The sequence below is a fragment of the Triplophysa dalaica genome, chromosome 12 (assembly GCF_015846415.1).
Source record: "Triplophysa dalaica isolate WHDGS20190420 chromosome 12, ASM1584641v1, whole genome shotgun sequence".
Lineage (NCBI taxonomy): Eukaryota > Metazoa > Chordata > Actinopteri > Cypriniformes > Nemacheilidae > Triplophysa > Triplophysa dalaica.
The window spans coordinates 12,732,447-12,756,945 of record NC_079553.1 but is presented as its reverse complement, the minus strand read 5'-3'; the positions used below and the strand labels follow the sequence as shown (position 1 = coordinate 12,756,945).

The 24,499-nt window shown below is 44.8% G+C and overlaps 1 protein-coding gene across 5 annotated transcripts in view; it reads left to right on the top strand.

Annotated features, from left to right (window-relative positions):
* The window catches only part of ddc (dopa decarboxylase), a 29,001-nt gene extending 11,316 nt beyond the window's left edge, over positions 1–17,685 (top strand). For all 5 annotated transcript variants that reach the window (XM_056762556.1, XM_056762553.1, XM_056762554.1 and 2 more), the window contains 11 exons: positions 692–811; positions 2,198–2,332; positions 2,956–3,099; positions 3,901–3,967; positions 4,082–4,176; positions 5,065–5,132; positions 13,016–13,092; positions 14,096–14,115; positions 14,597–14,695; positions 15,563–15,664; positions 16,126–17,685. In XM_056762556.1, the coding sequence (XP_056618534.1) occupies positions 692–811; positions 2,198–2,332; positions 2,956–3,099; positions 3,901–3,967; positions 4,082–4,176; positions 5,065–5,132; positions 13,016–13,092; positions 14,096–14,115; positions 14,597–14,695; positions 15,563–15,664; positions 16,126–16,326 (1,128 nt within the window). In that variant the 3' untranslated portion in view covers positions 16,327–17,685. The remainder of the gene's footprint in view (positions 1–691; positions 812–2,197; positions 2,333–2,955; positions 3,100–3,900; positions 3,968–4,081; positions 4,177–5,064; positions 5,133–13,015; positions 13,093–14,095; positions 14,116–14,596; positions 14,696–15,562; positions 15,665–16,125) is intronic.
* The last annotated feature ends 6,814 nt before the right edge of the window (positions 17,686–24,499 follow it).

Genomic DNA, 24,499 nt, shown 5'->3' with positions numbered 1-24,499 from the left:
TATCCATCTATCTGTCATTTATTCATCAATGCATCCATTCATCAATCTTTCCTTCCATCTGTCTGTCCATCTGTGGATCTGCCCAACCATCCATCCATCTATCCACCCACCCACCATTCCATTCATCAATCTGTCCGTCCATCCATCAGACACTCATCCATCTATCCATCTTCCCAACCAACCATAAATCTCTCTGTCCGAACGTCAGTCCATGTATCCCTCCCTCCCTCCGTCTGTCATTCATCCATCCATACCTCTGTCTGTCCATCCATTCCACTGTCAATGCATCCCATCCATAAACCCATTCTTTCATCCATCTGTCGGTCCATCCGTCAAACATTGATCCATTCATCCATCCATCTATCCATCCACCCATCCACCCATCCATTTATCTGTCATCCATCTACCCGTCTGTTTCTCCACCTGTCATCCATCCATCTATCGTCGATCCATTTATCCATCCTTCATTCATCCATCCATTCGTCCAACCGACCATCAATGGGTGCATCCACCCATTCACACATTCATCTGTTCGTCCATCCATCATCCACCCATCTACACATCCATCTATCCATCTTTACACTATCTTTTCATTTATTCTTTTACATCTTTTCTTTTATCTTCTGAAATGCACTTATTCTTTGAGTTTCTGAAGTTGTGGTCTGATGTAGGGTTTGTTTTGTGCTTGTAGGCTGCGAGTCCAGCCTGTACAGAGTTGGAGACTGTGATGTTGGACTGGCTGGGTAAGATGCTGAAGCTACCAGATGATTTCCTTGCTGGCAAAGAGGGCAGAGGAGGAGGAGTCATCCAGGTGAGATATTTTACAATTCATTTGATTTCACTTAAAATCTTGTATTTTTACCAGAGGTATAGGAGGCTTGTGGAGAAGATTAATTTATTTGTATTTGTTTAACCTTTATCAAGCATGATCAGATCCACAAAATCATTTTTAAAGACACTGCACATTGTAATTTGGTCAATGCTTTATATATTGCCCCGACAGACAGGATCTGGTTTCCAGGTGTCAAATATATAGACGTTTCAAACCACTTTAATGCCACCTGTTCAACCAGGCGTGTGCTCAGACAGTGTTTACAAACAATTTTATCCGAACACCAACAAATTTGTTTGTCATTGATTTATCCCCTTCCCTCAGTAAGTGGTTGCGTCCTGTGTAAAATGGCTTTTTAGACGTCATCTACAGATGAGAGGTGATTGCAGGCCAAGCGTGAGTCGAGTGCGGTTTGCGCTCATTTTGTCACTATAGCTGCAGCGGTCGAGCAGCTGCGGCCGTTTGGAAAGAGACACAGGAAGCACAATGCACGGAAAGCCCACTGGTGACAGGCGGTTTGGTGCCCTGTCATTAGAGCCGCTTTGGAGTGGGCGCGTACACCTCCTGGATGGTTTTGTCTGAGGGCTTTTCATAGAGCTCGCTATGGCAACAGGCAGCATCATTTTGCACTGGAAGAGCACACTAATGAGGTAGTTTGTGGGTTTTGAATATGATGCCTCTCAGTGAAGGTGGGCAGAGAGAGGAGGAGAAAACAGGTGCAAATTCTTTTGAGCAGAAAATCGAGCATTGTTGTCAACTTACAGATATATCACAACAGAACTTTGAAATGAAACATTTTGCTTTCTGATATTAATAGTCAATTGGCTATTTAAAACCCAATCTTAAACATTCAGAGAACCAAAAATGTTTTGACAACCAAAATATGTGTTAAATCAACTAAGGAGAAATATCTGCTTGAGGTAACGCCTGCTTGTCTTAGTTTTTAGAGTTATTTGAGCTGCCAGACATATGTGCTGTAGTTTTTTCGGTTTACTTCAGGTTAAAATTATAAAGTAATGGGAATAATTAGTGGGCAGGACGTGGGTGTCCGCTGTCAGGCAAGGAAGGTAAAATCAAAGACAGGTTGTGCTTCACAATGAGATGATATGTGTTAAGGGGGTTTGAGTGGAATCTTCTCATTCACTCATTGAGAACAGAACCAGAGAGCCGATGAAAATTCATCACTGCATTTACACTTTCTGTGCAGAAACCCGTGGCTTTATTGATTCAGGTTTTGGCTCAATGTAATTATGTCCCTGTCCAGCTAATAATAAACGTCTTCCAATTGATAATGAACTGTATCTGATAGATCAGTTATTGAATTTCAGTTAAATAAATAAAATAATGTGCTGTGTTTCCATATAGGGCAGTGCCAGTGAAGCCACGCTCATAGCCCTTCTTGCAGCTCGCTCTAAAGTGATCAAACTCATCAAGGCTGACCAACCTGACCGATCTGAGACAGACATCATATCCAAACTGATCGCCTACTCGTCTGACCAGGTGAGACACAAACCCAGATGCTGTACGATATATGGACTGAGGTTTCAATCACATATAACGCATGTTATAAGAGGTGACTACTATTTTAACTGGAATTTATGAATATCTTTAGAAAACATGTGTGTGTTTGTTCGTATATAAGAAATTATATAGAAAAATATACTGGTAATATGTTTCAATAATACATAAGGAATTGCTGCAAAAAATATGAGCAATTGATTCCAAAACATGACAACTATTAATACATTACATTGTATATTGCGGTATATTCCCACATATTTTTGTTTTTTTAACTTCCCCTTTTAATATTATAGTATTGAGAGAAAACATAAATAAAAATGATGGGTTATTTTCAAAGCAGCGTTGAAATTTGACTCAAAGGTTGGGATCGTTCCTTTTTGACCCAACGCTGGGTTGAAAATAAGGCAGCGTTTTAAACTGTATGGATGAGTATCTGTTTGCATGGAATGATCTGTTAGCAGAAAGTAGCACCAGTTTGTGGGGGTAGTATAAATGAGAGCCTGTGGCAGCTGCTGTATTTATAAAGATTGGTCAGGTTTTCTTTTGTGAATTTATTATTTTTGACAAGTTCTTGACAAATAGTGTTGTTGTTGGCATTTCAGGCTCACTCATCAGTGGAGAGAGCAGGGCTGATCGCCGGAGTGAGAATGAAGAAAATTCCCTCAGACAGTAAGTTTGCTGTGCGAGGAGATGCCCTGCAAAGGGCTCTGCAAGAGGACAGAAGAGCAGGACTCATACCAGTCTATGTACGTATGTCTCATGATGAGAGATGGTATTAAAAACAAAGCATGTATTATTTTTCCTTTTTTCCGTATCTCTCTGCTGTCTTAGCATTTCTCATCTTAAATATTTTCCCTTTCTCTTAATATTCTATTATTGTAAGCAAATGTATTAACCATTTTGCAAGACGTAAACAACACTGGTCCAGAAGAACTTCCTGTTTCAGTTATTTAACACAACTCACACATCACCACAAAATAATACTAACAGAATATTTATCACGAACATTATTGTGAAAAAATAAAAAAAATAAAAAACTGAAACAGAATGTGCTTCTGGACAAGTGTTGTGTAGGTCTTGCAAAATACACTGTATAGTTTATACAGTAGTATATACTATAAGCAAGCAAAATCGCAGAATCAGTAAAACACTTTTATACAACGATAGCAACCACTCAGACATCCACAGAGATCTTGAAAGAGAGAAATGAAAAGAAATTGGACATTTGTCTCTGCTCTTTCTCTAAACCTGTCCCCATCCGTCTGCATGATGGTTAATGCTGTTTGGAGAGCCTGTTTTCTGAATCACATTAGTCAAATTAGCCCCGGGCTCAGCCAGCAGACCTGTGTGAGAAACATCACTATGTAATGACAATCCAAGCAGGAACACATGCTCCTGCGATCAAAGCATACAAATCAAAATGAATTTTCCATTAAACATTCTGATTTGCATAAAACATCTAGATTTATCTGGATCTTCAATAATAACATACATTTTTAAAATCGAGAAATAACAATCTATTCATTTTATTTCCTTGTGTCTCTCAGTTTTGTGCAACGTTGGGAACGACTAATTCCTGTGCATTCGACTGCATCACAGAGTTGGGCCCTATATGTACGATTTCTTTCAAATTAATATGTCATGTTCCCTATCAATGAATTTTGTAGTATTTTTATGTGTAGTATCTTTTATAACATTCCACACACTGTCGTTGTTTTTATATTTCAGGTAGAGCAGAGAATATCTGGATGCACATTGATGCCGCATATGCGGGCAGTGCATTTATCTGTCCAGAGTTCAGGTATCTCTTGAACGGCATCGAGGTGAGATGATACTCAAATCACACTCCTCGCTGTGTGTTCTTCACACACAACACTCTTAAAGCCCTGAGAGCGGTGCATGATAACAGCAAATCCCATTGATTGGGTCCCATTGATCCTGTTACTCGGGAACCAGCGTGTAGCAAGCCATGTGCGTGCAAATGAAAATATTTAAATGTCAGCGATGATGTGAGCCGGCATGAGCAATGTCTCCCAAAATCATGGGGAAATGAGAGATCCTCGATCGTCCTTTGAGTTTTCATTGCGCCTAGCTGGGTGTCACATTGATAAGGGTAAAGTAATTTCCTGAGGCAGAGGAAGACCTTTAGATAAGTCCCTTTTTCCCTCGCTAAAGAAATATCACTGTTTATTAGCAGCACAAATTCAAATAATAACCTTGACTGTGCTTCCTTATAAAGACATTGGTCTTTATCGTTGACCTGAATGCCAGTGGGCTGCTGTTTTTCTGTGTGATGCTGGTTGCCAGGAAGTGAACGACAGGCAGACCCAGCACGAAAAACAATCTTAACATCATGATGGTTTCTGTCTGCTTTATTGCAGCAGATGGAAAGGATATTGAAAAGGGGAGAGCGAGGAAAAAGATTAGACTGTGAGATAGCGGTTCCCTATGATTGCCCATTGGAAAGATGCTGCAGTTGTTTTTGAGTTTGAAATATAATATGGCTTGATGATAAAAACTGCTAAAAGGTGGTTTATGAATAACTTATAAAAAAACGTGCCAATCAAAATTTAGCTTCATACTTTAACTTTCTGGCTACACCACAATCAAAGGATTGTCTGCAGATAAACATATATACAAATATTCATCTAAATAATTATCTCTTTACAAATGTTTTTTGATATTCATTTTAAACCTTGCTTTGATTTTAGTTTGCAGATTCTTTCAACTTCAATCCTCATAAATGGCTCCTGGTCAACTTTGATTGCTCTGCAATGTGGTAAGTTGTTTGCAGTCGCCTTACAGACCCCATGGACTCGCTTTCTATGGAAAGACAATATGATTCAGCTTCATTGGCAACAGAGCAAATGATCCCAGCTGCCCTTTCTGTCAACATCAGGAAAATTCTTTGCTTAAACCCGCGGTCACACTTGACTTTTCCTTCCATTGACTTTCACTCATACACATGAGAATGCGACAGACCAGAAACGCAGGCCTGTCCAACGATATTTAGCATTTTGTTGGTCAACCAGTTTGGTGAAAAAATTGAGGACCTAACTTAAATTTTCAGTTTAGTTTATGTAATGCAACATAATTTCATTTCAAGAACACGTGTAAGTTCTGTAAAATAAAACAGTAAAATCCCATTAAAAATATTTTTTTATTTAAAGTTCAAAATGATCAATGTGAGTAGAAATATGACTACTGAAATAGACATTCTTGGTTATTGTAAAATATTTTGTAGATAAACTTAAAAACATAACAACTTCACAAATATTTAACATTATTATTTGACATAAAGTGAGTTCTATTTATATGTATACATAAAAAGGTATGCACAAATGCATATGCTATATATAGACAATTTTATCCACACACTTGAAACAGGATGTGTTACCTTAAATAATCTAATTTATAACCCCACTTATATATTATATCCTAGTTAGATATCTCAAGACAAGATAACCACTTTTATATTACAATGACTCAATTGACCAATGTTATCTGAGCCTCAGATGGTATTACATCAGTTCCTAATTTTTTGCCAAATGCAACATTTTGTGATCTGGGATCCTCAATGCGTCAATTATTTCTTCATGTGTGACAAATGTGTGAAAAACAAAAGAGATATTGGAAACCACTTCAAAACTATAAAATAATAATGTTGTTTTATTATGGCAACAAGAGACACTGGTATTCTCAGTATTGAGGGGAAACAACACCTAAAGCAGACACACACACCTATCATTATAAAGATAATCTATTAACTATATTGATTTTCTCAAGTTCCAAGTAAGTTCCCGAGTTCCAAATCCTCAGACTCAAAGCAAAGCCATTTATTTTCTTAATGTTGTTCAGTTGTTGTTATTTACAGTATATTCATGGCAATGATTAATTTTGCACCTATATTTTTAATAAGGTGTCATCTTTCTTTACACTCTTAAAAACAAAGGATCACAAAGGTTCTTTGTCAAGCTGTATTGTTATAAAAATTATATTTAACGGGATACTCCACCCAAAAATGTACTCATGTTCCAAATCTATATTTGTTCTGATGAACACAAAGAAAGATATTTGGAAAAATGTTAGCAACTTGAATTTCTGGGACGTCATTGACTACCATTGTGGGAGAAATAATTGTGTTATTTTTTTGTTCGGTTGAGTACAGAATGAGATATTTTGAAGAATTTATGAAATCAAACAGTTCTAGGGCAACTTTGAGTACCATTTTAATTTTCCTACTATGGAGGTCAATTATGTTGAGCATTCCTCCAAATATCTTTCTCTATCTTCAAAAGAACAAAGACATTTATACAGATTTGGAACAACTTTTGGGGGGGTTTTCATTATTTGATGGAACTTTTACATCCACAGAAATGTTCTTTCAACATAAAAGGGTTTCAACATACTATGAAAACAAAAATGGTTCTGGTAAGTCATCACCAGATCCTTTTAAGAACGTCTTGGTTACGTATGTAACCTCAGTTCCCTGATGGAGGGAACGAGACGTTGTGTCGAGAACGACAGATGGGGTTCGCCCTTGAGAACCAATCAACTCTGACTACTATAGAAAAGGCCAATGAAATTTGGCGAATGCAATTTGCATGCCGGGCTCCGCCCCCGGAAATCCGGTATAAAAGGAGGCCGGCGTGCAGCATTCACTTACCTTTGTTCTGAAGAGCCTGAGACCTCTCAAACTGCAGCAGAATACGATACGTGTTCGTGGCATAAGGGACACAACGTCTCGTTCCCTCCATCAGGGAACTGAGGTTACATACGTAACCAAGACGTTCCCTTTCTGTCGGTCTCTCGACGTTGTGTCGAGAACGACAGATGGGGTTGCCTATGGAAAACGCCACAACGCTGTATCGCGTCACAATCTCTAGCGAAGCGACGGTAACAAGCCTGGGCGTGTCATCTCGAAGCTTTCGTGAGACTGTAACCTTCCAGTGTGGTGGTCGGGGGGTTCCAGAGCTTTCTTGGAGAAAGATGGGTACAGCCCTGACCGGTAACTTTCACGGACGGGGCCTTAGCTCTCTATAGGCGAGAGGCCGTCCAGATCAGTTTACACCGGGTAAGCGCGACTCTTAATCAGGGAAGCGCTACAGAGGCCACCTCCTACCCGTGGGGAGGAATATGGTGGATATAGGTATGGTCTCGTCCTTGGAGGAGAACGCATGGAACGTGCGGACTGAGTAGTTAACCGCGAGGTGGAGGCCCACCTGGGGAAGCTCATGGGTTACCAGGAGTGGGAACCATTCTCATGAGGATACATCAGACGGAACAGCCCACGGAGGGGGTGTTACAGACGTCCGGTAGCACTAGGTCCGGTTAGAGCTATCTGTGATAGCTCACATGGTATCCCGGCCTAAGGGGGAAGGCTGCTCTGCCCAGCCAGCCCCCAGGGGGTGCTTGTTTGGTGATGGATGGAATGCCTATTCTTAACCAGTGTCTGGGTAAGAAGGGAGGCTGGTGAGGTACCAGTTTCTTAGCGATGTGTTCGGGTAAGAAGAAAAGGTAAATAGCACACTGACCCAACCTGTTAGAGGGTGGAAAGGTGCTTTCGCAGGCATACGCCCCCCCCGGATGCCAGTCCTACATGTCGCCACGCAGGACGTGGGCTGACACCGGGTTTACGCGAAGGTTGTTAACCCTTGCGAAGGTGTTTGGGCATAGCCCAACCCGCAGCTCTACAGATGTCTGCTAGAGAGGCGCTTCTGCCAGTGTCCAGGAGGTGGCTAAACTCCGTGTGGAGTGAGCCCTCACTGCCAATGGGCATGGGAGATTCTGAGATCGGAATGCCGTCGTAACGGCGTCCACGACCCAGTGCGCCAGCCTCTGTTTGGAGACAGCCTTCCCCTTCTGCTGTCCTCCAACAGACACGGAGCTGGTCAGAGCTTCAGAGCTCTGCGTGCGGTCCAGTACGTACTGGACACAACACTAATCGGGTTGGGTCTTCCTCCCCTATGGGGAGCGCCTGCAAGTTCACCACTTGGCCCCGGAGGGAGTAGTGGGAACTTCTTGGGCACGCATCCGGGCCTGGGTCTCAAGATAACGTGAGAGTTTCCAGGGCCGAGTTTAAGGCAATCCAGGGACACGGAGGATGCTCGGTGGTCCCCTACCCTCTTGAAAGAAGTGAGCGCCGTCAGGAGGGCCGTCTTACTCTATGAGGAAGATCGGAACCTCCGAGGGGCTCTTTGGGGGGCCCTGAGGCTCCCCAGGACCACTTAGGGTCCCAAGAGGGTATGGAGCGGAGATGAGGCGGATTCCGCCCTCTCGCTGCTTAGGAACCTGGTGACCAGGTCGTGTTGCCCTAGAAACTTTCCACCGACTGAGTCGTGATGAGTGGCAATAGCGACTACATACACTTTCAGTGTGGAAGGGAGATGTTAGTCTCCAGTCTCGTGAGGAGGGGAACACAATCCTGATCAAGCACCTCAGTGGGTCTTTCTCGTTGAGAAAGACACCAGGACGAGAAGAGGCACCGTCTAGAGGCGTGTAACCGCCTAGTAGATGGGGCCCTAGCCTGGGTGATGGTCTCAGCCGTATAGGGGGAGTAGCCATCTTAGGATCTTCTCGTCCCGTCTAGAGACCAGACATGGGTGTTCCAGAGGTCTGATCTGGGATGCCAGAACGTGTCCTTCCCCTGAGAGAGCAGGTCCTCTGTCAGGGGAATGGTTCAGGGGGAGTCGCTGTCCAGAGCATCGGCTCTGAGGCCAAGTGCGGTTAGACCGGTGTGGTGTAACCAATAACACTTGGTGCTCCTGCTCCCTGACCTTGCACAGAGTCTGTACAAGAAGGCTCCTGGGGGGGGAAGGTGTGCTTCCGCCCATCCCGCGGCCAGCTGTGCGCAAGGATATCCGTGCCGAGGGCAGGGACTATCAAGCGGGCAAATGGTGGTGTTACGGGAGGTGAACAGGTTTTACCTGGGCCTACCCGAACAGCCTCCAAATGAGCTGGACTGCACGGGGGTGGAGTCGCCACTCTCCACGAGGCATAAACTGGCGAGAAAGCACGTCGGCTGTCTAGTTCAGTTTGCCCGGGGTGTGTGGCCTGCAGGGAACGAGTCACCTGTTGACTCCACCGGAGGAGGCGTCGAGCAAGTTGTGTTTAGCTGCTGTGTGCGAACGCCACCCTGACGATCTGTATTCGCTACAGCTATAGTGCTGTCCTCGGAACAGCACGTGCATGTCTCGCACGAGAGGCCGTAGCCTGCTCAGTGCAAGTAGCATAGCCCACAACTCTTGGCAATTGATATGCCAGCGCAGGCGGGGGTTCGTCCAACACCCCACCTGCGTGCCCGTTGCACACTACACCGCACCCCTGCAGGGAGACTTCAGTCGTCACCACGACCTGCCTCATAACCTGCTCAGAGGGACCTGAGTCCGTCGAAAAAGTCATAAAGACTAGGGGTTATGGTGCGTCGGCAGCAGGGCGGCATCACCATGCGCCTGCTGCCGGTGTGCCACGCTCTCCTCGGAACTCGACTCTGAAACCAGTGTTGGAGCGGTGTCATGTGCATCAACTCGAGGGGTATTAGCCCGCGAGGACGCCATGTGTCCCAGGAGCCTCTGAATTGTTTCAGGGGGACCGCTGTCTGCCTAAAATGTTCATTTCAGACAGTTCAACACTGGTTGGGCACAACTGCGGACAGGTGTGCCGACATGGTGACAGAGCTGAGTTCCATACCGAGAAAGAGGATGCTCTGCACTGGGGAGAGCTTGCCCCTCTCTTGGTTGACCTGGAGTCCCAATCGACCTAGGTGCCGGAGCACCAGGTCCCTTTGTGTACATAACAGATCTCGCGAGTGTGCCAAGATAGGCCAGTCGCTGAGATAGTTTAGTACCCGCTCGCCTTCCTCCTCTCAGGGAGAAAGGGCGGTCAGGGACAGACCGAAAGGGAGGACTCTGTACTGATATGCCCGCCTCTCGCACGCGAACCGTGGGAACGGCCGGTGTCGAGGAGGATCGAGACATGAAAGTAAGCGTCCTTCAGGTCGATTGCCACGAACCAATCCTGACACCTCATAGATGTCAGGACGCGCCTCTGTGTGAGCACCCTGAATGGCAGCTTGTGAAGGTGCTCTGTTCAGGGTACGCAGCCTTTGGGGGCAACCCGCCGTCTTTCTTGGGAACGATGAAGTGCGGGTGGTGACCCACTGAACATCTTGGTTTTGAGGGACGAACTCGATGCCTGTTTTGCCAGAAGGGTGGTGACCTCTACCCGAAGTACGGAGGCGTCCCTGCCTCTGACAGAGGGAGAGATGATGCCCCGAAACTTGGGTGAGTCTCTGGCGAACTGGATCGAGTAACCAAGACGGACCGCCCTCATTAGCCAGCGAGACAGTGTGGGCAGCTCTCGAGCTCCCAGGGACTGTGACAGGGTGACCAAGGGGACGGTCTGCTTCATCATTCCCACGGGGGGTGGTTCGTCGGCTGGCGGAGCTAACCATGTCGCGGGGAGTCCCCGGAGGGAAGGTTTTTGCTCCGCCTGCTTACCTGCCTGGCGGGACAACGGCACGCACTGTCGGTTTGAGAGTGGTGACGGCTGTCGTATATGTGTACGACCTCACGCCTCGCCAGGGTGTGAGGTCGGTTCGCCGAGCACAGTCCAGTGGAGTGTGCGATCGGCTGCAAGTAAACCCGGGGAGAACAGAAAACTCAGTGAGTAAGTGGGCGCCAAGCCCTAACAAGGGCCCGGCTTTGGTGACGAGGCAGGAGTCGTCCCGTACCGACCGATCAGAGCCGTGGCTGTGAAGGTTCGGGCCCGATGTTGTTCTCCCTGGGGTCTTCCCGTCAGTGTCCCTTCTCGCGAGGAGGTTGCTGACGGGGTGGAGGTTTCCCCCTCGACCTCTGCTTCCGGGGTGCCGCCTGTGGGGGCACAGGAACCGGAGCCGATGTCGAAAGGGTCCTGGGTTGCAGGGAAGCAGACGTCACGTGAGATCTCGGAGGCCTGTAGGCGGCCGAGTCGCGGCGTGAAAAAAGTGTGGTTAATTGCCACTGTCTGCTTCGCCGTCAAAAAACTGCTGAGCGCAGTCCTCGACGGTGTTACCAACAACCCACCCTGCGAGATGAGTGCATCAAGAAAGCGGACTTCCTTGCTGTCACTCTTCTGCACAAGGTATAGCCGGGGGTGTCTCTCCTGGACCACTACCGTGGACATCGTCCGACCCAGGGCCCGTGCCGCCGCCTTAGTCGCCCGTAGAGCGCTGTCAGCGGTGGCACGGAGATCCTGCATTATACCCGGGTCGGCCTTACCCTCGTGGAGCCCTCTCAACGCCCTGGCCTGGCGGACCTGCAGGATGGCCAAGGCATAGAGAGAGGAGGCAGCCTGGCCCGCAACATCGCAAGCTTTCAACACCAGTGATGCCGAAGTCTTACGTGCTTTGGACGGTAGGAGTGGTCAATCCCCCCCCAGGTGGTAGCCGTCCGCGGCACAGGTGCACCGCAGGCGGACGTTCCACCCGGGGGATCTCGACGCAGTCCTTGGCTGCCTCACCATCGAGGGAAGTAAGGGAGCCGGAGCTGGTTTCACTGGAACGGTCCGTGAGAGGAGCGTTCCAAGTTTTACACAGCTCCTCATGCACCTCCGGGAAAAACATGGCACCCGGGGTGGGCGCGGTTTGCACCGCGCACCGACCTCGGGAACCACGTATCCCCGGGTTAGCACGGATGACATCACTTCTGCTTCCTCCTGAACTCGACCGCTGGGGGTGGAGTTTGGATTCGGCAGAGTCGGATGCCAGTCTCCCTCCGATGCTGCGAGCGACATCTCATCTACGTCACACATCGTTTCCGAGTGTGTGCGTGAGGATCCGGACGGTATGCCACCGCCGGTTGGGGAACGTTCAGAAGAGCGAATCGGGGTGCGATCGGCCCGTGAGCACTTGGCTGGCGGGTTTACGTTCGCAGAGTTCCCCGTATCACTAACGCTGCTAACGTGGGTGGTCATCGGGGCCGTAGCCACAGATGTCACAGCCCGGGTAGCAGACGAAATGGTGGCTGGTTCCCGTAGGAAGACAGCCACCCGTGACCGCAACTTCTGAATGACAATCTGCCCGCAGTGCAGGCAGATGTGTCAACGAACGCTGCTTCAGTGTGCTGGACGCCCAGACACCTAATGCAGCGATCGTGTCCATCCCCCTCCTCGATGAGGGTGCCGCACCCAAGAGAACAGCGGGACATGCCGCGCTGGAGAATGCTCAGTCAGTCCTGAAAAGGACTTTTAGAAAAAATCTCTAACACCTCCGGAACCGCCGAGACGCCCAGGGGAAGGTCGCTGCAGAAAGGGACGATCCGCTGTAACACGTCGTAGCACCAGCGTGTAGTTGTAGAGGATTGAATCCTGAGTTGTACTCATGAGCGATGGCTCTGAAGAACAAAAGGTAAGTGAATGCTGCACGCCGGCCTCCTTTTATACCGGATTTCCGAGGGCGGAGCCCGGCATGCAAATTGCATTCGCCAAATTTCATTGGCCTTTTCTATAGTAGTCAGAGTTGATTGGTTCTCAAGGGCGAACCCCATCTGTCGTTCTCGACACAACGTCGAGAGACCGACAGAAAGGGAACCTTTGTTTTTAAGAGTGTAGTAAACAATTTGCATGTATTAAATGGAAGATGAGAATAATTTGAAAATATGAATATATTTCATTATCTCTGTACAGGGTAAAGAATAGATCAGACATTATCGGAGCCTTTATGATTGAGCCACTTTACCTGAAGCATGATCATCAAGAGTCAGGTGAGCAACATCAATTCACAGCACGTTTCCTTAAACCTTGCCAGTTATCTTTGTTGGTAGAAAAGCCATTATTGAAAACAAATTCTATAAACAATGACATGAATGAAAGATGGAGTAAATAGGATGATCATCATCTTCCTTAATGAGATATGACGCATGGTGCTGACACATATTCTGAGTCACACGGAGGGCTCGATCAGATTAGTACTCTGCTGTATGCGCTGTAAGCTTCTGTGTGTGCGAGTAAACAAACAGCTTTTTAACACCCTACACTGACCCCGAGCACGTTTAAGACCTGTGTGTGTGTGTGTGCTTGTGTGTGCATGTGTGTGTGTATGTGTACAGTATGTAAATTCTGGAAAGTGTGTCATAAACATAAGTTATTCATTTTTTAAACAGAATTATTCGGATATTGGACATTTAAGTGTGTAGATATCACAATATAAAACTAAGAAACATTTAGTTATTACTAATATTTATTCATTTGTTTAGTATATTGTAATCTAATGGAATACTAGTCCAAATATTTTCTATTTATCTATCATCTGTTCGTAGTTCTGTTCGTTTCCACATACCTTTCAACCAATGAGCTGCCTGTTGCACGTCAACCATTTAAATGTGACTAAACAAAAGCAGATCATCTGTGGGCAGTGTGCAGCTGTGCAGACGATTGTAATTGTGCTGAAAGAAAGACAAAAGAGCAGCCCTGTCTCTCAACCCAACACATACACGCGCACACACAAACACACACCTTAAAGCCATTTCCATGATGAACAACATCCTGATTAAATTAAACAGGCTTGGTCAGATATACAAAAAACACCCATGTTAGTCTTGACACATTGCATTGTTTATCTTTTAATAATCACCTGTATCACTTTTTTCATTCAAATGTGCCAATGATATTAAAAGCACAGATATTTCTGCTCAATACAAATTAATTATATTGTAATTTATATTTTATTTATATCACTTATTGTTGAAATGTTTTTTTTATTTATAGGACTCGTCACAGATTATAGAGTAAGTATAGTTTATTTATTGTGTGTGTGCGTACGTGCGTGCGTGCGTGCGTGTGTGTGTTCGTGTGTGTGTGTGTGTGTGTGTGTGAGTGTGCGTGTGTTTGTGCATATGCTTGTGTGTGTTTGAGAGAGAGAGAGAGAGAGAGAGAGAGAGGGAGAGAGAGAAGATTGTTTGCCAGCAAGATTTGGGAAAACATGCTACATTGATTTTATTGTTAGTCTCATAAATTTGCATGTTTTTTAATAGCAAACTGCACCTCGAGTCTGTTCTTTTCTTCTATTCAACCTAACCATAAATGAGCATTAATATGAATTTGAGTCTGTTAGTATTTGATGTGCCTATATTTTCCATATACAAACTTGAATAGAAGAAAACTTGTATGAAGAAGTGCTTCATCTGCACTGGTTTGTGTCTATATTTTATGTGAACTTCATGTTTTATCTTGTGCACAGTTGACATGTCACATCTCATCTTTCTTTAGCACTGGCAGATTCCATTGGGTCGTAGATTTCGCTCGCTGAAGATCTGGTTTGTGTTCCGCATGTATGGACTCAAAGGTCTGCAGGCTTACATCCGCAAGGTAACTACCTATAATCCATGCTGTCAATCAGGTTAGCCCGGCCAATCACATCTGATGTGGATGCATGGTCCATTTGGTTTGACGCAAGCCAGTCAGTGATTCAAGGGTGATGATAAATCTTCATCTTAAAATAGTTCTGGTTTGCTCAACAGGTGATTTGGTGTAGATTCTATATTTGTTGCGTTAGAATAATGATGTGACCATTTTTTTTCTATTTGCATTGTTAGATCATTTTAGGGACATATTTATGTGTGTGAGTTTTTTTGTTGCCCGATGATAATTTTGAGTCCAGATGCAATAGCAGTTAAGAATTTCATTTGCGTTAGTTTGCTTTTTCAAAGTTAGGCTGCAGTATACAGTGCTGACCAGTAGCCAATGTGTTTAAATTTGAATTATATGATTACGTTATTTCAAAACATGATTGCAGTAATGAATGTTTTAATCTAGGACAATCTGTTTGTACACATTTAGAACAGGAAGGGTCTCTGATTTGGTATTCTATACACTGCTTATTTTGAACATTAGATTGCCCCCTGTTGGTGTGATATTGACACTTCATTCTGAAATAATATTTTTATTTTATTTTTTGTCATTTCAAACCTGTATTCAGATTTGTGTATTACGCAAAAAGTAACCGCTCTTTTTAACATAATAACCAACTAAAACAAAAGTGTTTCATTTTTTTGGGTGGAAATAATTGTGAATTGTTTTTCTGATTCTGATTATCATTATTTGTAGAATATTGTAATACTAATTGTAATTAGCTATTGCTAATAATACTAATGTTTGTATTAAAAAGAGCATGCTTCTGACCTTATACTGTATTTCATTATATCCACAAATGCTCTGTATCTTATTTTGTTATAGCATGTAGTGCTGGCCAAAGAGTTTGAGTGTTTGGTGAGAGCTGATCAGCGCTTTGAGATTTGTGCTGATGTTCTGCTGGGTCTCGTATGCTTTAGACTCAAGGTCAGAGTTAAACACTTTCCCACACAAACAATGCCCCCTCATCCAGTATAATTATAGCTAGTTAACTAAAATTGCAGTGACGTATTTCAATTTCTGTAGATGATCCATCTGAGAAACACAAATTACACAAAATTATGATACTACTATTTTTAGAATAAAAAATGCACTGCATGTCTTTTATAACACATGATGCTTATATTATACATGATACACACATTATTATATATATATATTTATACTATGAAAATAGTAGACTAAAATACTACACAACATGCTCAATTTCATTTTAAGATTCTAGATTTTTACATGCAATTCATTTGATTAATTATTAATTAATACATTTTTAAGAAAATGTTATAATTAACATTATATTTTGGCTATATATATATATATTAATAATCTTAGTCTAAATAAACCATATCTAATTATAATACAAAGCTCTAAATCATTAAATCCAACAGGGCACCAACAATTTAAATGAAACACTGTTGAAGCGGATCAACAGCACACGAAAGATTCATCTGGTACCATGCCAGCTGGCGGAGAAGTTTGTGCTGCGTTTCGCAATCTGTGCCCGAACCACTGAGTCACGGCACGTTCATGAGGCCTGGTGCCACATCAGCCAACTGGCATCAGAGCTGCTGCAGGAACTGCCCCACTGACCATCATGTGTTGAGTTTGGACCACTCCTATGATAGATCGTATGATCTAAATTTCTTGAAAGCAACCTGTTTGTGTGTGTGTGTGTGTGTGTATGTGTGTGCGTGTATGTTTGTGTGTTGTATTACATTTCTTATTTCCTTTTCCTTATTATTCTTTACTCTTTACTTAGTCTACTATTTTTCTATATACGTATGTAGTTCATTAGTCACTAGTTTCTGTCTAGTTATTATATTCTACTTTTTTAATGCTATACATTAAGTTGGATGCTGCATTTGTATTGACTTCACAAGTGGATATGAGTCTGCTGTGGCTTCACTCTCAAGCTTCTTAATAATGTCATGAGACAATGTTGTAAAGAAGTAATTTTCCACTGTCTGTATTGGTATAATAACAAGAATGAGCGATGGAAGTTTAGACATTTTAGATGGAGTTTGAATGAGCATCTTAACATAACTATGATTTTCTATCCATAGCAAACTTTGCTCATTTTATCACATCATCTCTTCATCTCCTGCCTGCTGTTCCTTTCTCTAACAGACTTTTAAGTCTGCAAGATAGTTAGATCTACCCATTTTGGCATCAGGAGTCAAGACAGCATGGAACAGCACTACTGTATCATTTTAAATTGATAGCATAATTGATCAGATCTATCACAAGTTTGCAGCACTGTAAAAGTTTCAATCTGCTATGATTCCTTCTCTTATTTATTGTTAGTGCGTTTATGTGTGTGTGGCTATCCCTGTATTTGTGAGCTTGTGTTACCAAGCCTTTTCCAAAAACTGTACTGTTGTGTTCTTCACTTAAAAATGTGTCAAAAAATTTTGTTTGTAAGACATATAATATATCAGAATTTCTATCTATTGGAAAAAAAAGTTTACAGTTGGCTTTATCAGAGCAATTATTTTCATTTTCTTGAATCACTTTATTTCTGAAAATCCAAATCAGCCTTATATCTTTTTTCTTTTTCTTAAAACAATGTACTTGACTCACTGCATGTTCTGTGACAAGACACCTATCCAATCCTCTTTGATATACAGTTCTTGTGCCTCACCAGTAAAGACTTTTTCTCTGGTACAAATTCAACATTAGTAGTACTATATGGGTGTATCAACATTCTGAATAAATCGTGGTTCGCTCAGAATGTTTGTCTCATGTGTGTTGAGCATGATGTTAGACTTCAGTCTCACTATGACTGATTCCTAGACTACACATGAAACAACCACACCCTTACTGTCGGACAAATGAGACCCTGTATTCACTCAAAAGAAACAGCAGTTTAAGGATTTTCTGTAAGGTCCTAATCCAGGTCTAGTGACGAATCGTTCACTAATTATTATTGTATTATCTTTCACACAGTAACCTACTGGTGCTATAATTTCACCACCTCTTCAGTCAGTATAAAATATTTGTTTTGAGTCCTGTGGTGTGACAGAAAAATCTTTGAAAAAAATAAAAATCAAGATCAATCTCTCTTATTCTATTTAATTTTATAATTATAGATAATACAGATTTGTTATTAGTTTTGTTATTTTGTTTGCCACTTCCTGGCCAGTGTAAACTGTTTGTTTTTCACATTTTTGCTATGTCACACCATAGCACACATGTAGGATATAATTGTCCTCCTATATCTTAAAGTACATACCCACAAATTGTAAAACGTAATACATATATAACTAAACAATTAATCATATAATTGTCCACAAATCACCTTCTATTGCTGAATGACTGTAGATATTGCAGTTTAACTTGTGGCCAGCAGATGGCAATATTGTATGAAAAGCAATGTGATTGTCTCGCTGGAGTCCCCCCCTCCCTCTATCTCTCATTTAATTTCAATTTAAGTGTGCTTGATTGGCATGACAATTGCCAAAGCATTTGCAGGCTGAGATGCGTGCAAACAGTGAAATTATGTTAACAAACGAAAATAAAGATAGTTAATAAAAGAAAATTATAAATTATAAAAGAAAAGAGAATAATAAAATAAAATAAAATAAAATAAATAATAAAATAAAGTGTGATGTATGTATTGCGACTTAAAGTGGTTTATAATATATGTAAATATATGAAAATAGAAATAAAGTATAGTTTAAAAAAAGATTTACAATAGCTCTTTCTCCCTCTTTTTCTCTCTATCTGAGGCGTTGAGTTCATGGATATAACAGACAGGGGATGGGTTTCCCGATAACATTGCAAATCATGCTCTTAAGAACATATTAAGTTACTGATTTATTATTTTACAGAGGAACAACGCCTGTTTCCCATACGGACACGTAGATCGTGCGTGAAATGGTATGGGAATTTCTTGCCTATGGGTGCGGAAGTAAAGCCAAAACATCTGCCAATATGTTCAGGAAAATGTGTTAAAATCAGACAAACATGTAAACTATCTAATAAAAGTTAATCAATATTACTAAATGTATTCGTAGCAGCTGAGCCAACACGTTTTAATATTAGTAACAGTTTATGTTATCAAATGTATGTTGATAAACTCTTGACAGTTTCGAGGATGTATTTGCCTATTCAATTGAAAGGAGCGGTACTGCACTGTATTTCTATAGTGAATATTTGTCAGGGGCATAGCGAAGATGACGGGTGACGCTGTGAGCTGTACAGGCTGAACAGGTCCTTTGTCATGCTTTGTGGTACATTTAGACATATTATGTTTGGAGATTGTGTTGTCTATTTTCCTGTAAATTCCAATCTTATAAAAAAATGAGGGGGAAAACAATATCCATTTAAGTGATTGTAATGCAGTTCAAAGTAGGGAAGGAAGGAGGCGGGGAACCGGCGCCACAAGAACATAATTACAAACTTAACATATGTCCGGGCCTGGTCGTCTCTCGTCGTACACTCTCGTCCTTTTATGCTTCCAATCTCCACCGTGAGAGATAAGGAGCCGGTGCAACGCGCATCTGACACTCATTATCACTCGCGTCCCCCCGCGTCATTCCCTCGCGGCTCTCGTCCCGCCTTGCTCATCACATACCCCTATCGCCCCTCGCAGGCAGGGGGTACTCCCGAGAACAGACGAGAAGATAGAAAAGGAGACGGAAGCACAAGGAGCGAAAGCGGCGGGAGAGAGAAAGCAAATTAAAATTGGTTCAACACACTGTTGCTCGGTCCTCACCCATCGGTGCCATGCGGTGGTACTGGACCCTCGGTGGACAGCTCAATCCTCCTCCGCCCCTCCGGCTGAAGGCAGCTAGTAGCGAGTCCCCCGTTTCCTGCTCCTCACCTTCCTTCCTTCTAGCTCACGGCCAATGGCGACAACTCCTCCACTCCCTCCTGGACCGCCTTCACTCCACCTCAGCCCAGGAGCATGGCAGGGCAGCGAGCTCTCCGTCGCAGCCGATTCATCTTGTTACAGCACCACCGCATCGGGCATCCGCTGGCGGACACCCCTCATCCTCGCTGCCCGAACTCCTCAGCACCCCTCAGATGCCCCTCAGCAGCGAGGGCTCTCCGACAGCATGTCTCTCCTTCCTCCCGGGTTTTGGCACCAATGTAATACAGTTCAAAGTAGGGAAGGAAGGAGGCAGGAACCGGCGAACATTAAACAAACTTTAATCAACAAAAACAAACAATAACACGGAAGAAAAAGACCGGCAGCCACCTCACGGTCGACTGTCGGCCACAAGAACATAAATGCAAACTTTACATATGTCTGGGCCCAGTCCTCTCTTGTCGTACACTCTGCCTCTCGTCCTTTTATGCTTCCGATCTCCACTGTATCTTTCACCAGATACAGAGCTGGTGAAACGCGCAACTGACACTCATTATCACTCGCGTCACCGGCCCTGCGTCATTCCCTCATGGCTCTGTCCCGCCTTGCTCGTCACAGTGATTAAGGGCTCTAGCCATGTTACAAAGCTTTTGCATAATAGGATATTCATATTCTGTCAGGACTACTTTCGTCAAATATTAAATCAATAGAAATATTTAAAGTCGCCGGACTGAAACTGTTCTGGGCAAACTCTCTGACTTTATGTGCAGCAACATATATTTCCCACCTGGGGAACCAAAACAGTTTTTTAGATTTAAAATTATTAGTTTCATACAACACAAATATGTGCATCGACACATTTATGATACAAAATATATATTAATGCTTAAAGTATACCACGTAAAAGAGGAATACCTGTCAAGAAGAGAAAAACTCAGGATGTTCAGGATGGATAATGAAATCAAAAAGTCCCAATAGATGCAGTCAGATGTGGAGGTGTTGGGGATGTTGATGTAGTGAGTTTTAAGTATTATAAGGCCGTTGTTGTCATGCAGGGGCTAATAGACTCGTAAAACCCCATACTCTCGTGAAGGCAAGGAGTGGTGAAAAAACACAGAGAATACTAAGTGGTCAAAAAAGGTTTATTCCGGACCAAAATCTTCCCAAAAATTATAAAGTCAAAATCCAAAAAATAAACAGTCCAAAATGCAAAAATGGTAAAAAGAAACAAGGTTCACCAGAAACGGGTCAATTCTTGAATACAGGCAAAAACAGATCAGGTACGAAACTTAATTCACAGGATCCAAGACACGGGTAAACAGAGTGCAGGTGACGTTAACACCAGGCAATGTGAAAGGGAAAACCGACAAACTTAAATAATGTCCGGGTAATTCATGTGGTAAAGAAGTCAAAAGTCCGGTGACAGAGATCGGGTATGCGAGCGCCTGGTGGTCGGGCCTTCCCCCATGGGGTCCGGCCGGGCTCAGCCCGAAAGAGCGACGTGGGGCCACCCTCCCGTGGACCCACCACCTGCAAGAGGGACCGTAAGGGGCCGGTGCAAAGTGGATAGGGCGGCAGTCGAAGGCGGGGGCCTCGACAACCCGATCCCTGGACGCGGAATCTAGCTCTAGGGACATGGAACGTCACCTCTCTGACGGGGAAGGAGCCTGAGATTGTGCTTGAGGTTCTAGAAATAGTCGGGATCACCTCTACGCACAGCTTGGGCTCTGGAACCACTCTTCTCGAGGGAGGATGGACTCTTCACCACTCTGGAGTTGCCCATGGTCAGAAGCGGCGGGCTGGTGTGGGTTTGCTCATAGCACACCAGCTCAGCCGCCATGTGTTGGAGTTTACCCCGGTGAACGAGAGGGTCGCTTCCCTGCGCCTTCGGGTCGGGAAAAGGTCTCTCACTGTCGTGTGCCCCTATGGGCCAAATGGCAGTGTAGAGTACCCGGCCTTCTTGGAGACTCTGGGAGGGGTGCTGGAAAGCGCCCCGACTGGGGACTCCGTCGTTCTGCTGGGGGACTTCAACGCCCACGTGGGCAACGACAGTGACACCTGGAGGGGCGTGATTGGGAGGAACGGCCCCCCTGATCTGAACCCGAGTGGTGTTCTGTTATTGGACTTCTGTGCTAGTTAAAGTTTGGCCATAACGAACACCATGTTCAAGCATAAGAGTGTCCATCAGTGCACATGGCACCAGGACACCCTTGGCCGGAGGTCGATGATCGACTTTGTGGTTGTTTCATCTGACCTACGGCCGTATGTCTTGGACACTCGGGTGAAGAGAGGGGCGGAGCTGTCAACCGATCACCACCTGGTGGTGAGTTGGATCCGATGGCGGGGGAAGAAGGTGGACTCGGCAGACCCAAACGTATTGTGAGGGTCTGTTGGGAATGTTTGGCCGAATCGCCTGTCAGAGAGATCTTTAACTTCCACCTCCGGCAGAGCTTCGACCAGATCCCGAGGGAGTCTGGAGATATTGAGTCCGAGTTCTCCACCTCCATTGTCAACGCAGCCACTCGGAGCTGTGGCCGTAAGGAGTCCGGTGCCTGTCTAGGCGGCAATCCCCGAACCCGGTGGTGGACACCGGAAGTAAGGGATGCCGTCAAGCTGAAGAAGGAGTCCTATCGGGCCTGGCTGGCTTGTGGGACTCCCGAGGCAGCTGACAGGTACCGACAGGCCAAGCGGACTGCAGCCCGGATGGTTGGGGAGGCAAAAACTCGGGCCTGGAAGGAGTTCGGTGAGGCCATGGAAAAAGACTATCGGTCGGCCTCGAAGAGATTCTGGCAAACCATCAGGCGCCTCAGGAGGGGGAAGCAGTGCCCTACCAACGCTGTTTGCAGTGGAGGGGGGCAGCTGTTGACCTCGACCGGGGATATCACCGGGCGGTGGAAGGAATACTTCGAGGATCTCCTCAATCCCGCCGTCAGGTCTTCCATTGAGGAAGCATAGGCTGAGGGCTCGGAGGCGGACTCGCCCATCACCCGGGCTGAAGTCACGGAGGTAGTCAAGAAACTCCTAGGTGGCAGGGCACCGGGGGTGGATGAGATCCGCCCTGAGTACCTCAAGTCTCTGGATGTTGTGGGGCTGTCTTGGCTGACACGCCTCTGCAGCATCGCGTGGCGGTCGGGGACAGTGCCCTTGGACTGGCAGACCGGGGTGGTGGTCCCTCTTTTTAAGAAGGGGGACCGGAGGGTGTGTTCCAACTATCGGGGATCACACTTCTCAGCCTCCCCGGGAAAGTCTATGCCAGGGTACTGGAGAGGAGAATCCGGCCGATGGTAGAACCTTGGATTCAGGAGGAACAGTGTGGTTTCCGTCCCGGTCGTGGAACACTGGACCAGCTCTATACCCTCTCCAGGGTGCTGGAGGGTTCATGGGAGTTTGCCCAACCAATCCACATGTGTTTTGTGGATTTGGAGAAGGCATTCGACTGTGTCCGTCATGGCATCTTGTGGAGGGTGCTCTGGGAGTATGGGATTTTGCGGATGATGTCATCGTGCTGGCCCCATCAGACCAGGATCTTCAGCATGCACTGGGACGGTTTGCAGCCGAGTGTGAAGCAGCTGGGATGAGAATTAGCACCTCCAAATCTGAGGCCATGGTTCTCTGACGGAAAAGGGTGGCTTGCTCACTTCAGGTAGGTGGAGAGTTCCTGCCTCAAGTGGAGGAGTTCAAGTATCTGGGGGTCTTGTTCACGAGTGAGTGAAGGGTGGAACGGGAGATTGATAGACGGATTCAGCAGTAATGCAGTCGCTTTACCGGTCTGTCGTGGTGAAGAAGGAGCTGAGCCGCAAGGCAAAGCTCTCGATTTACCGGTCAATCTACGTTCCTACTCTCACCTATGGTCATGAGCTGTGGGTCATGACCGAAAGGACAAGATCCCGGATACAGGCGGCCGAAATGATTTTTCTCCGCAGGGTGGCCGGGCGATCCCTTAGAGATAGGGTGAGAAGCTCGGTCACTCGGGAGGAGCTCAGAGTAGATCCGCTGCTCCACCACATCGAGAGGGGCCAGCTGAGGTGCCTCGGGCATCTTCTCCGGATGCCCCCTGGACGCCTGGGAACGCCTCGGGTTCCCCCTGGAAGAGCTGGAGGAAGTGTCTAGGGAGAGGGAAGTCTGGGCATCCCTGCATAGACTGCTGCCCCCGCGACCCGGCCCCGGATAAGCGGAAGAAAATGGATGGATGGATGGATGGAATGGCTGTTTTCAATTTACTGCTATAATTGTTTTACTCGTGATTAAATTATGCTTGTTTAACACATACATACATCACTTTTGCAGCAGTTGTCTATACGTCACTGGTCAAAGAGCATTTGCATCATGTGACAATGAAAACATATACCGTATGTCCGAAAGGTTTTTAGACCTTTTATTTTATTTTTGTACTTATATAGGCTAGTATTACTCTGCCTGGAATTTTTCTAGCGAATGCTCTCGACCAGACCTTTCTTTTATATTACCATGCACTTTTCATTCCACGATACATTCATAATGAAATTGAAACTGAATAATCCAGGTGGATGCTGCACATTGGCGGTGGTTGAGGGGATTCCCCATTCTATTTAAAGTGCTTTTAGTGTCCAGAAAAGCAGTATATAAATGTAACAAATTATTATTATAATTATCAAGAAAAGCGGTATATAAATATAGCAAAATATTATTATTATCAGGCACTATAGTAGTACAGCTATAAAAATAAATGTATTTTTTCGCTGTCGACTGTTATTAAAAAGTCAATATGTAATTTGGTTGTTTTGATCAGGTGCCTTGTTGGATGTGTTTGTTGAGGTGTGTGCATGTTTTGTGTTGATCTCCATACACAGTGAAAGGTGTTGACTGAGGGGCTGTATGTAGAGCTGTCAGGCACTGCTGATGTTTGTAACTATGCTGTCACACTGTTGCTGTTGGAACATGTTGATGTTGATATTGGAAAACTGACCTCT